The sequence below is a fragment of the Lissotriton vulgaris genome, chromosome 10, assembly GCF_964263255.1.
Source record: "Lissotriton vulgaris chromosome 10, aLisVul1.2, whole genome shotgun sequence".
Taxonomy (NCBI): Eukaryota; Metazoa; Chordata; class Amphibia; order Caudata; family Salamandridae; genus Lissotriton; species Lissotriton vulgaris.
Genome location: NC_141698.1, coordinates 261,651,968 through 261,665,364, shown reverse-complemented (window position 1 = coordinate 261,665,364; position 13,397 = coordinate 261,651,968). Strand labels below are relative to the sequence as shown.

Sequence of the window (13,397 nt, the reverse complement as noted above, 5' to 3'; positions counted from 1 at the left end):
AGGGAGAAGGTGGGAACAAATGTTGCAAACCTTTGAGAAACCTATTTACAAAAGGAATTTGGAAGAGGAATGACTGATCAGGCAATCGCAGAAAAGCAGAAATATCAGAGAGGTAGCCTTTCAGAGTGCCCAGAGCAGAGCCCTGCTGGGCAAGGAAAAGAATGAACAACAGAACCTGAGAAGGAGGGCAGAAAAGGGATCAGTCCATCTTTCTGTACTTTATGCCAAAAATTGTGCCCAACAGCAGGCGTAAACCATCTTGGTGGGTGGACTCCTGATTGCCAGGAGAGCATCACAGGTTTCGGGCGGAAGGTTAAAAGTTGTCAATTGTCGCTGCTCAATCGCCATGCAAGTTGGCGGAGTGTCAAAAGATTTGGGTGGAGAGTTTTTCTGCTCTGGCATTCAGAGAACCTGCCAAATGTTAAACCACCAGGGATATGCCCTGCTGTCCTAGCCATATCCAGAGATGCAGGGTCTCTTGACAAAGGGTCCACAACCCCACACCATCCTTTTTTTTGCAGTAGGATATGGCACTGGTGTTGTTTGTGAACAGCTGCACTAGCATACCCTGGATGGAGTATGGAAAGGCTTTAAATGCCAATTGGATGGCTTGAAGCACCAAGAGATTGATGTAGAGCCCTCTGATCTCCACCTTGTCTAGATGGCTGCACCATCAGAGGAGAGATGCATCTGTCACTACTGTGACATCTATTTGGGGAAGTGAGAGGGGTCTGCTGCTGACCCAGTCATGGTTTGTTAACCACCACTGAAGATCAGTTCCCTCTGAGATCTGGATATTGTTGAAGAGATTCCCCTGATGTTGTGCCCACTGGAACATCAGGCCCCACTGCAGAGTCTGCATATGCCAATGGGCAGGATGCAGGAGGCAATGAGGCGCAGCAGCCTTAGAGTCAGTATCACTAAAGTCCAGGAGAGAGGCTGTAAAATCAGTATCATAGCCTGAATATATTGGGCTCACTGTTCAGGAGGATATACCTGAAACTGTACTGTGTCCAGAACAGCTCTGATGAAAAGATGCTTTTGAGAGGGAGACATGTGTGATGCCTGCAGGACGTCCCCTATAGTCTGAAGGTGGGCGACGACAGCCTGGGGTGAGCCTGCTTTCAACAGCCAGTCATAAAAATAGGGGAAGACTGTCACCGCTGATCTCCACAAATGAGCTGCCACCATCGCCATCACCTTGGTGAAGACCCAAGTGGTGGTGGTGAATTCATAGGGGGCACAGGGAACTGAAGGTGCTTGTGGCCCATCATGAACCGCAGGTAATGTCTGTGGGCTGGTAGGACAGGAATGGGAAAATATGCATCCTGCAGGTCAAACACAACTATCCAGTCTCCTGGGCCCAGGGCAGATAGAACCTGAGTCAGTGTGAGAATTCTGAACTCCTCCTTCTTGAGGAGGAATTTGAGGGAGCGTAGGCCTAGAATAGTACGAAGGCCCACCATCCTTCTTAGGCACCAGGAAGTAGCGGGGAACCATGAAGCACTTCTGGTGTCAGCACTCTCTCAATGGCTCCTTTAGTAAAAAGAGATGTCACTTACTGTTGGAGAAGAGATAGGTGGTCCTCCTATCAGCCTATCCTATGTAAGCAGCATAGAGGGAGGGGTGGGCTTGAAGGGAAATGATCCAGAAGGAGCCCCTTTGGACAATCTGCAAAACCCACCTGTCTGATGTTATGGACTGCCAGCAGGGCAGGTAATGGTGAATCCTGCCATCAACTCAGCATCCATGCTGGTAAATGGGTGTGCTAGGGAGGTTGGGAGGCTGAGGCTGGGGGGGGAGGGGGGGGGGTGGACTGACCTGAGTGCTGGCCACCCTACCATGGGGGTCAATAGGAGCTGTGTCAAAAGCCAGACTGGGGCTAGGAAGCTTGAGTGCCGCTGTGGCTGGATGGTTAAAGACGCAGTTGCAAGCCCCTCCCATGATGACGAAAGGACCAAAAGGCAGATTGAGGATGATGGGAGGCCATGGGAATGCCCATGAACCTGCCAGCAGCCCTGCTGCTCTTATAGTGCTCCAGCGCTAATTCTGTCTTGTCCCTGAAGAGATGGGAGCCATCAAAGGGCATGTCCATAAGTGATGTCTGGACATCCCCAGAAAAACCAGTAGTTCTCAACCAGATGTGGCATCTCAGAGCCACTGTTGATAAAACCGCCATGCCTTTGAGTCAGTGGTGTGTAGTCCACAGTAAATGGCGAGCTTAGGCGAACTTAGCTGTCTGAAACACCCTGAGAGAGCACAGCACACGCCTCGTCCTAACTGTTGGTAGCACCTACACAACTGAGTCCCACAGAGTGTGGGAATAGCAGACAAAAAGACACTCACTGTTCACTGACCGTAATACCCATCTGGAGGAAGAAAACATTTAATTGTCCATCTTTTTGGATCCCCGATCTGGCAGGGTCATTGTGAATGCGCCAAGATTTGGATGAGATGTGGAAGCTTGGACCACCAAGCTGTCCGGGGTGGGGTGTTGGGTGAAGACGTTTGAGTCCGCTGGAGCAGGGTGGTGGTGGTGGGCAAGAGTACTTGTTGCAGGAGTCTTTGTGCTGGGCTTGGACCAAGTCTCAAGCAGGATTACATTAAGTGTTTCATTGAAAGTGAGAAGCGGTTCTGATGGGGACCCTTCTGTCTGAAGCACTTCCATCAAGATATCAATCTTGATTGCCGCGGAGGGCAAACTGAGATCGAGGACCACAGCAGCCCTCTGCACAACCATTGCAAATGAAGCCCCCTCCTCTTTAGCCATGGTAGAGGAAGAATGTACACTAGCATCTGGAGAAGTGCCCTGTCCACTGGCTTCACACAGATCCTCACACCATTCCATTGGGTATTCTTTGGGCTGGTATTTTTCAGGGTCCAGAGACCCTTCCCATTCCTCCTGAGTCCTAGCCTGCAAGAATAGGGCTCAGGCTCTAGCCTGCAAGGCATGACTCCAGTCTGCACCACAGGATACCCCTCTGGCTCCGTGTCGGGGATGAGGATCGGGATGGAGCTGATGGTGGGCGCCACCGTGTGCACCATGATTATCAGCCACTAGATCGGCACTGGGGAAGGTTGGGATGGTATGAGCAGCACCGATCATGATCCATCTGTGGATCCATGAGGCCTCACTGGCACCGTAGCCGAAGCCGTTCGCATGGATCCAGAAGGAGCCCTCTGAACCTGTGCGCCCAAAGGTGCACTGGCAGGAATGGTCTGCCCAAGTATGTGGTCCATGGCCTCATAGAACTCTTGGAGTTGGGCAGGGGCCGCTCCAGCTCCAGGAAACTCAGGGAGGTGCAGAGCAGACCCAGAAGCTGGCTCAGCCATGCACCCAGGTCTCAAATGGTATCACTTCCTCATCTTGTCGGCTAACAAATGATGTGAAGTCTAAGCATGCTTCAACTTCTTCTTATTCTTAAGCAACCTCGACTTACCCGAGTGGCTCAACAACTCAAAGTCCAATGATGACCTCGGGCTCCGAGGCCGCTCCTGGGATCTTCCTCTCGACTGGGACCTTAATCATCACAGCTTCATGCATTGAGCCACCAGGAGTTTGATGGATTGCTCCCTCAAGGCCTTCAGGTGCATGGCCTAGTAGTCAGGACGGGCCTTTGTGTCGTGGTCTCACTCAAGGCAACAGAGGCGCGAAAGATGTGTGTCCGTCGCCAACATCTGCCAGTGACAGGTACCGCAGGGCTTGAAGTCAGCCTTTTTTTAGATGACATACTAACACATCAGGAGTATATCCTCAAAATGACTCATCAAAAACTGCAAGTCAAAAAAGGACTAAAGGGTAGCTCTTCCCGGATCTGCGCTGACTAGCGCGGAAATAAAATAATTTAAGTCAGCGCACCTGGGACCTATTAAGGCACCACAAATGTCACTTCTGACAGGGACAGCACCAAGGATGCCACACACAGCAGAATGATGCCACCTACCAGTGTGAAGGAGTACTGTTCACAAATAAAATTCCGGATCCAGTCTGACACCTGGGGATAATTCAAAGGTGGGGAATCTGCAGCTAGAAGTCACTATCAGATTGTTTTTTTTACTATGTACTAAATACATTTAGTCATTCAGTAAATGGTTACCAACTCATAAAATGTATTCAAAATCACAATTTGAAGGTATGAGTTTTAAACACCCCCTCCAAATTGTGATTCCCAAAGGTGTCCTGGCGCTGAATAACAGGTGTTTATTGTTACCCAACTCAATGGTACTCATTTTATCGACCTCAAATGGATTAAAGGCTGAGTGGACCCGCCGGGATTTGAACCTGTGATCATGAGGTCAAACACAGGCCCCTGCAGGGGCTGCTTTAGTCCACTGAGTGACCAGACCCGGCCAGATACACTTATGGTCATCTGAAGAACATCATCAGATATAATGATGCCTGCCCCAGGCACACAATGCATGAGGATGTACAACTGGAGCACGTTACAAATTCAAGCTATAAAGTATGGCATAACCAAAATGAATAACAAACTCCCCCCTGAAAGAACAATGGTGTGTATTAAGGTTAAGAAAAACAACCATAGTTTATCTTAACATTAAAATAACAAGTTGGAAGTATGGCTGTAAGTCTTTCTTTCATGAGTCCTCAATCAGAAGTCCTGAGTCCTGTTTTATTTTAAACAGAGTCAGGGGGACCATAAAGATTAACAGAACTGCCAAAGTAAAAGAATACATTCTATGACTAGGTATGAAAAACAAATAATGACAAACCTACTCTTACCTCACCCCTTGCAGTACAATAGTCAAAACCTTCCCCATGTCAATAAATCACAAACCTATGACACATATGAACAGGAAGATAAACCTTGCTGTAAAACCTCAAGAGTCTTTTGATTAAGACTTGTACCAAGAATTTAGAATGTAATTGTGCATTGCACCAAGGACCTCATTCTTCTCTTCAGATGGCAGCATTCAATGAAGGTTTCAATTTGTTTGTAATGAGGGGTACATGTAGCGGTACATCGTATTTTCAAATCTTGCTCCCTTACTTGATATATAAATCCATCTCCTTTGAGGGTTCTGGAAGCAGAGAAGACGTTGCTACTTGTTCAAACAAATCATGAAGATATATTTTCCCTGAGGTTCATAGAGTTTTCCATCTCCTAACTTCAAAACCAACTGGCATTTCACAGTAAAAGTATAATATTTTTAACAAAAAAGGATGCCATACCACAATAGACCTCATCAGATTGATCTCCACAGTCATCAACACCATTGCACACTACACCGTGCAGTCCTGCAGGAACACATCTGCCATTGTGGCACTGGAATTCTCCATTGTGGCACGGCACACCGGTATCAGGAGATGCTGTAGGTCCCCCTGGCAGTCTTGTTGACACTTTGTAGGGAACAAACAATAAGTAATGGTAAAACCCTTATAGTAGGTTAGTGAATGGGATACCATGTCAATTAAACACCAGCCACATTGATAATCTCATGAGCGTTGAGGGCCCTAGAGACAAGGTCAACTGTCTAAAACAGCAGAGTGTGTCAGTGGAAAGTAGAACTTGAACCAATAAACTACTAATTCAAGTTCCACCTTTCATTTGTGTATCCCCACTGACACATTTGCTATTGTTTCCTGTTCAAAGAAAATCAGGTGCCTGATTTAGAGTTTTCTAACAGTGGAAAAACTTCCTATTAATGCAGGAAAGGCTAAAATTCGGAGGACTATTGACTTGTGGAACTTTTTCTACAAGAGGCATAGCATATTCGAGGATGTCCACAGGCAGATTCTGATCAATGCTTAGCTCCTCTGCTATAATAGCTCTTTTTTTATTATCACTCAACACTAAATCAGGCTATAATTCTTGTACCTGACAGATAATTCCATTGTTCTACTCTTCTAGTGATCACTGACAGAGAATGGTGCTCTGGAGCACAGGTTAATCTGGAGATCTGATTTGTGATTGGCTTCATTCCAGCCCTCCTGTCCTATCAGAAGCACCAGCTGGTCAGGAAATCTCCCATTTTAATCATAAGCTATCGACCACATTTGCTGCCAAAATAGTCAATCCTATTTTTTCACGTGGGCTTGTGAGAGTCGATTTTTATTTAATTCTTTACTTTAGTAAAGACATGAAATTGATCAGGGATAACTCCATTTTCCAGCCTTTGTATAAGCATAGGGCAGGACACGGGAAAAGAAATAATAGATACCTAGGCCCTGGGGTCTTCTACATTCTACCCCAGGGGTCTCCAAACCGGTCCTGAAGGGCCGGATCCAAGCCAGATTTTTAAAATTACTACATGTATCTAAATCGGGATATCAAAAAAATCTGGAATGGATCCGGCCCTCCAGGACCGGTTTGGAGACCCCTGTTCTACCCATTTAATACATGTAATTCAAAGACTCAGAGGCTCGTCAGGTTCTACTTTGCATTGCCTTCTTATTCTTCATGTGTTTCCAAAACCTGCCCAAATCGCCCTCCAAAGTGTCTATTATTAGCCCTCCCCTTCAAATCGCCCTCCAAAGTGTCTATTATTAGCCCTCCCCTTCAAATCCTCATCAATCTCTGTCACCTTTAGGTGAGACACTGTCCCTTATCTCCAAAATGTTTCTCCTAGCATACCTAAGAGGGAATCACAAAGATCCTCAACTGGAACTCCTTTACTGTACAAACCAAATCTTACATATCTGAAAGTGTCTGGCACTATCAAAACCACCTCTCGACTTTCACAAGAAAGGTTTTCACTAGAATTGCAAACCTAATTCTTCAGAGGAACTGCTTTTACGAAGTTGTTAGGTCTCTTGCACTATAGAAGGCAATTCTCACCCTTCACAGTGAAGGCTTTCGGTAGAAATGTCAAACATGATCCCTCACAAGAAGGTCTTAAAACACAAGATCCATATCTGATCCCTCATCAGAAACCTGGTCCTTAATGATTCGACTAGTCTGGGACTCCCCTTTTTCTACTTGGTCACTGTGCTCAGAATGTCCAATTGTAATCTAAATATATCCCTACAGTGAACAACAGACCATGAGAAGTACATGCTGTCTTTGCCTTTGGGTATAAATAATTTAATATCATTGTGTATGGCTGTCAATCAACTGCAGGACATTGAAAGCATATTTAGAAGGTGATGCCATAAGGTACCTTCCCCACATCCAAGGACTTCAACTCGCATAAATATGCCGTTATGAAAATCTTGAGGGAGAATCCGGACTTGTCGTGCACTGATCATTCGCTCAAACTGTCTGACCACCGGGATTGAGTCATCTGAGTTTCCCTGGAAGTGCTGAAGAGACAAAAGAGGAGAGTCAATGGGGGCGGTAGACATCGTGCATACAGGGGCACTGTGCACAAACACTTCACACACACATCTCCTGTACATATACATGCATAAACATATGCACTACATGTTTATGGGTCAATTCATTAAGAAATGTGATGCAAATGGCAAGAATACACTGCTAAACCGAGCATTTTTTCAGCCTATCAATCTGCTTTTAAGACTAAATTCAGCACAAAGACAACCACCTTCATCGTACCAGAAAAAGATTAACATATCCTGGCCTAAGGCAAATCCTGCCTCTCAATAGCCCATTCTTCTGCTACTGTGTTAAGGGCCTCAACGATAAGTTCTACACTTTACTTGCTTATGTTCAACAAATACCAGGAACCACTGTGGGTTCTGTTATTTGAAAAGGATACAGCCATTCACCAATATGTTGATGACACCCAATTATACCCATATATACTTGAATTATACTTGTTGAAGTTGAGGATATTGTTTTCAGATGATACTGTGAAGATTACATTTTACTAGACATAGCTCTGTTCTCACTCAAACTAAACCCAACAGAAACTGGGTTCTGCTATTACAAGCAGTGGCCAGAATTGAAACATGGCTGTGAGCAAGAGCATTGATGGGAACTGTTCCTTTAATAAGACCAACAATAAAATAACTAAATCTAGACTGTATCAACAGCAACTCCTAAAGAAATCAATCGTACATGTGCATACTTCAAACAAGTTGTCCAAATCCTGTCACACTTTGACCGCAGAAACAATATTCTTAAAACCATTGTCCATACAGTCTTCTGAGGAGTGGCAGGAACCAAAAAGAGCAGTCACATAACATTTATACTGCTTAGTTGCCCCTGGCTTCTACTGGAAGTCAACATAAATATTTCTATTTACGCCTTTACTGCCAGTTGGCCGCATTAGGTGCAATAGTTTTCATACCTGATAAGCAACCTTACTGTGATGGTCATTATTTATCAGGTGTGATAAATAGCACCCATTAGGAGTTTTCACCTTGCATGGGATATACCATGAGGATTTTGGGTGCTTACCGCACATTTGTTACCCGTAAATAGCAGCAGGTTTGGCCTGCCGGAATTTAGCTGAGGATGTGTCTTTATGACAGCCAGTATGTACCGGGAGAAAAAAAAAACACAAAACTCATAATTACGATATGAGCAGTAATTGGAGTATCCGTACATATTGGGCAAGTCGGCCAACTCATAACGAGAGCCTAAGTGTCAGAGGATATCCACTGGAGATCAATCACAAATTGCAAATGCTTATCAAGGCAAGAAGTGAATGGGTAATATTTGGTATATTCCCAGTGCCCCAATTCTGTTTCCAACAGAGTACATGCTCCCACAAGAGTGGGTGACAATCACTATTACTATCCCCATGCACAGGCTTAGCTGAAACAAGATGAAACTGATACACATCGGTATGATTTTATTATATGCACTACGGTTCTATACATTTCAGGAAGTATCACAAGTTGAGAAAACATGTAAACAAATCAGACATGCACCACTATAAACGTGGCTATCCACATATGTAAAATCTTAAGATGTGGGAGATTCGGAGACCACGTTAGAAGGCAACATGTCTGAGCTCATTTCTTTCCAGTGGAAAAATTGAAAAACACACATTGAATAAAAAATAATTGACGGTGGTCACATAGGCAGAAACAATGGGGAAAACTTTGCACACAACAACCCTAATAAACTCTTAGAGGCTTCTGTGAGTTTCACAAAGGGGCTGAAACATACAAAGAAGTATGGTAAGATTTTTCTTAACCAGCACATCACTGTTAATCTTCCCAGAGACCATGTATTGCTGCAGTGAGTAACCAAGTAATGCCTGTTGTGTATTAACATGAAAATGGTTAATATATTTATACAAAATAAAAAAAGAAATCTTCTCAGAAACCAGGGAACATGGAGATGAAGGTATATTCTATCAAAGCAACAATGTAACCGTTAGAATGATAGAGTTCACAGTGCACTCAACCCCTGTATGGATCCAGGAATCAGTACAATGAAGTGACAGGGAGAGGGTACCTTAGGCTGAGGCTCAGAGCCAGTTGAAACGTCACGGTAGTCGTGCCACCTGGTGCCATCATTGCTGAACTGCAGCCGGAAACTGGTAATGTATGCATCAGAAGAGCCAGCTCCCTGCAGAACGATACCTGGCAGGGAGAGTAAAAAAGGACTATTTTAAACATGGAATGAAGAAAACAATCTGAAGTATCTGGACTGCAAGTAAGACAGACTGGCCTCCACAATAACTACTTGAAATAGAACTATGGAAGTGAAGGTACTTACTATCCCTGAGTACCTGCTTGCTACTGAGAAGTAAAACCAAAGGGGGTGATGGACGGAGCGTTGACAATACAAACACTCACCCCCAGTCAACTGATCTGGGTTTAATCCATCACCGTTCTTTAGCTCACTCCACCACCCCAGTTCAGACATGGCCATATGCAAATCAGTCTGGCCCTGTGCCTCATGGGAACAGTCCAGCCCGAACTGCCAAGCCATGTCTTAACTGGACCGGAATAAAGCTTCCCAGGACCGGTTTCTGGCATTCCAGCCGTCTTCAGCTGGGCTTGCTTGAATCCAGTGGCAAAGTGAGCAAGGGACTCATGTCTGAGCATACCCTGCCAACTTAGGGCGAACAAAGAAAAACCAAAGGGGGTGATGGAAGGAGCGTTGACAATACAAACACTCACTCCCAGTCAACTGATCTGGGTTTAATCCATCACCGTTCTTTAGCTCACTCCCCACCCCAGTTGAGAAATGGCCATATGCAAATCAGTCTGACCCTGTGCCTCATGGGAACAGTCCAGCATGAACTGCCAAGCCATGTCTTCCCTGGACTGGAATCAAGCTTCCCAGGACCGGTTTCTGGCATTCCAGCCGTCGTCAGCCGGGCTTGCTTGAATCCAGTGGCAAAGTGAGCAAGGGACTCACGTCTGAGCATACCCTGCCAACTTAGGGCGAACAAAGAAAAACCAAAGGGGGTGATGGACGGAGCGTTGACAATACAAACACTCACCCCCAGTCAACTGATCTGGGTTTAATGTATTGTGAAGACAACATCAACTCTCCTACAGAATTTGAAATTGAAGATTGCTGGTGTGTGATCATATCATGGGTAGGAGGAGGGATTTAAAACAAGTTATGATATCTTTTTAAAAACATGTGAGGTTGCTTTAAGTGGTTCAAAATGCACTTTCTTTCTTTTGAACACAGTTGAAGATAATGCAATATATGGGACTGCTGACTGTATTAAAGTGAACTATATAAGTGACATTTACTCAGTTTATGAAATTTTGTTTAGCCACAAAACTGGTTCAGAGGTGAGATATAACTGGTTGCCTTGTGTATTTTTTAGTTCGTTATTTTATTTCTTAAGCCCTTCAAACCACCCCATTCAGAGATTTCTGAGCGATACAGTGTTCCCTGTGGAGGGCAAGGGAGATATAGTATCGCGGCGCATACTATCCAAACTATATTCTGCCTAATGCTGCTGCTACTGAATAAACTCTGTTGACAAAGCATTGGATATGAGGCTGTCCATAGTTCAATTGAAAGGGATGAACCATCTTTAGGCGTTTGGCGGGTAAGACTTGTGTTTATCAGTCTGACACTTCTCCTAGGACAACGGGGCCTAGCCGAATGCCACGATGAAGAGGTGCATTTTCAAGGACTTCCTGAATTTGATGCAGCCATTCCCCAGTCTCAAATAGGTGGGTTGAGAGTCCCAAAAGGAGGAGCAGGGGTGTTGAAAATAGCAGCCTCAGAATATCTTAATTTTAATCAAAGGGAGAGAGCAAACGACTATTAGCTCGCCTGTGGTTTCGAGTCAGGTGGTAAGGAGCAAATACTTTCAGAATTCAGTTATGAAGTGCCTAATGACAATATGGAGAGTTTTGAAGGGAGTCCTTTTCTTCACTGGGATCCAATGGAGAGATCTGAGAGAAGGGGTAATGGCAGCATATTGTTTCAGACCCAACACGACATCAGCAGCCTGGTTTTGTAACTGTTGAGGGATGGCTAGGGAAGAGTTGGGGAAGCCTGTTTATAGATCAATTCAGTAATCCAGATGGGGCAGGACAACAGGTAGGATTTGGGGGTAATGTAGGAATGTCAGAATACCTTTCAAGTGTCGCAGGTCGAAAAGAGATGATTTTCAGACTGCAGTTATCTGAGCGGAGAATGATAAATTTCACTTGAAGACCAGACCCACATTTCGGCTTGGAACACAGGAGTAGGGAAAGGGCGGAGTTCTTTTGGCCATAAAAGAAAAATGGAGAATGGGCTAATGGGACCAAAGAGCAATATTACATTTTTTTCGCCACTACTTGCCAGCAAGAAAAAGCAGCAGAGTTCCATTAGGGTGAGGTTAATGCGGTCATTTTCCTTTTATCCCTTGATATGTTGCACTGCAATGTGTAAGAGTCCCTCAAGGTAGGGAGTAGTGTGGAGGCTGTGAGGCCACAAGCATTGCCACAATCCAAGCTATACTACTCACAAGGCATGGCATGCAATCATGTTCTGCAAATATGTACTTCAGCTCTTTTACATTATATATTTTTTGTGTTCTGCAGCACCAAACTATGGTTTGCTGGATCATTATTGTGATTTCAGATTTGAGCAACCCATAAAAAATTGTGCAGTCTGCACACCCAAATCAAACTTTTTTATTTTTTTATTTGAAGGAATGTGGAACCCTTCTGGCCTGTTCCTTGGTGGTCTAAGAGGGTTAGGTATCCTGATTCTTGATCTATGTTAGAACTGAACAGGAAACAATTAGTTATTTTTGCATCTAACATACACCAACACACAGCACACATTTTGATCATCTGCCACCTACCAGTGATGTTCCGAGTCTCCAGAAGATCTATCTGCAAGTAAGGTGGGCTAGAAGGAAGCTCGTGATACTCATCAGCTTGAGGGCTCCAACCCTGCAGGTCTGTTCTTGGAGTCTTGTAATTAAGGCGCCCTGCATGGGCTGGGTGCTCTGGCTGCTGAGAGGAAGCACTGAAACTGCTGTCTGGTAAAGATGAAATTTGGATGGGGTGGTAACACTGATCTGCAGAACAGAAAGAGAAAGTGGAATGCATGAGATAAAGAAAACAAAAAAAGGGAGGAAGGGAGGGGGGAAGAAAGGAAGTAAGGAAGGAACCAGCACATGCTAACCAATCGAACACAGGTAGTTAACTAAAACATTGTCATCAAACCAAAGCTGCGTAGTCGAATGGAGGTCAAGTGCCTGGTTCCTCACCTTTCTCATCTTACCAGTCAATAAGGATAAGATGTATATTCTGAACCATTGCAAGACAACCACGATACAGAAAGAAATTGCTGCCACAAGTGCCCTTATTTTACAAAAAAAATGAAAGTGAGCCTTACCAGTTCCCAAACAATCTAGACCAATATGGTTCAAAGACAGGGCACATGCCCTGATGTCCTCTTCTCTCTTCCCTAAGCTAGAATGTCATGCATTTTCTAAATACCACTGAATTGGATAAACATTCTAGAGGAAGCTGGCTCTTTATGTGATGTATCAATAAGTTGATATAACGTGTAAAGAGTCTTGGGGTTCCCTCATAAGTGGACAGGGCCTTGCTATGCAATCCCAAAGTGCTCTATTAGGAGTTAGTGTGGTCGAGCAGCTTTAGGTTTAACACAGAGTAGTGCCTGACATTTGCAAAATACACACAATGATCAATACATGACAACAAGACTCAAGGAGACTATCCACACCAATTAAAAAAATAGCACGTATCTTTTATATATATTTAGGCAATATGGAAAAATTGTTCAGGTAAGTACTTTTTGAAATATAGATTCTCTACACTTTAAAAAGTGGACACAGTGCAATTTATGAGTTCTGCGTTGTTACGCTTTGTAAGCAAAAACAAGTTCTGCAAAAGGAAACATCGATTTACAGGAGAAATCTCCAGGAGTTAAGGTGAGTGGTGGGCAAGGGCCAAAGGAGCACCAACAGTACACCACCAGCGGCACAAGGGTGCAGGGCGCAAATCAGCGTTGGAACCCCGATGCATTTCAAAAGGGATCAGTCACTGTAAAAAGAGGCTAGGGGCTCTGACTAGGAAGCCG

General features: G+C 44.6%; 1 protein-coding gene and 1 long non-coding RNA gene across 2 annotated transcripts in view; both read right to left on the bottom strand.

Annotated features, from left to right (window-relative positions):
• The window catches only part of LOC147685083 (uncharacterized), a 125,548-nt gene extending 120,271 nt beyond the window's left edge, over positions 1-5,277 (bottom strand). The window contains exon 1 of the long non-coding RNA XR_015300752.1: positions 5,192-5,277. This is a non-coding gene — a long non-coding RNA (uncharacterized LOC147685083). The remainder of the gene's footprint in view (positions 1-5,191) is intronic.
• The window catches only part of LOC147685082 (SCO-spondin-like), a 1,395,910-nt gene that overhangs the window by 1,068,158 nt on the left and 314,355 nt on the right, over positions 1-13,397 (bottom strand). Inside the window, exons 29-31 of the mRNA XM_086939757.1 lie at positions 12,148-12,366; positions 9,330-9,457; positions 7,120-7,261 (exon numbers count right to left, since the gene is read on the bottom strand). Coding sequence (XP_086795883.1) covers positions 7,120-7,261; positions 9,330-9,457; positions 12,148-12,366 — 489 coding nt within the window. The remainder of the gene's footprint in view (positions 1-7,119; positions 7,262-9,329; positions 9,458-12,147; positions 12,367-13,397) is intronic.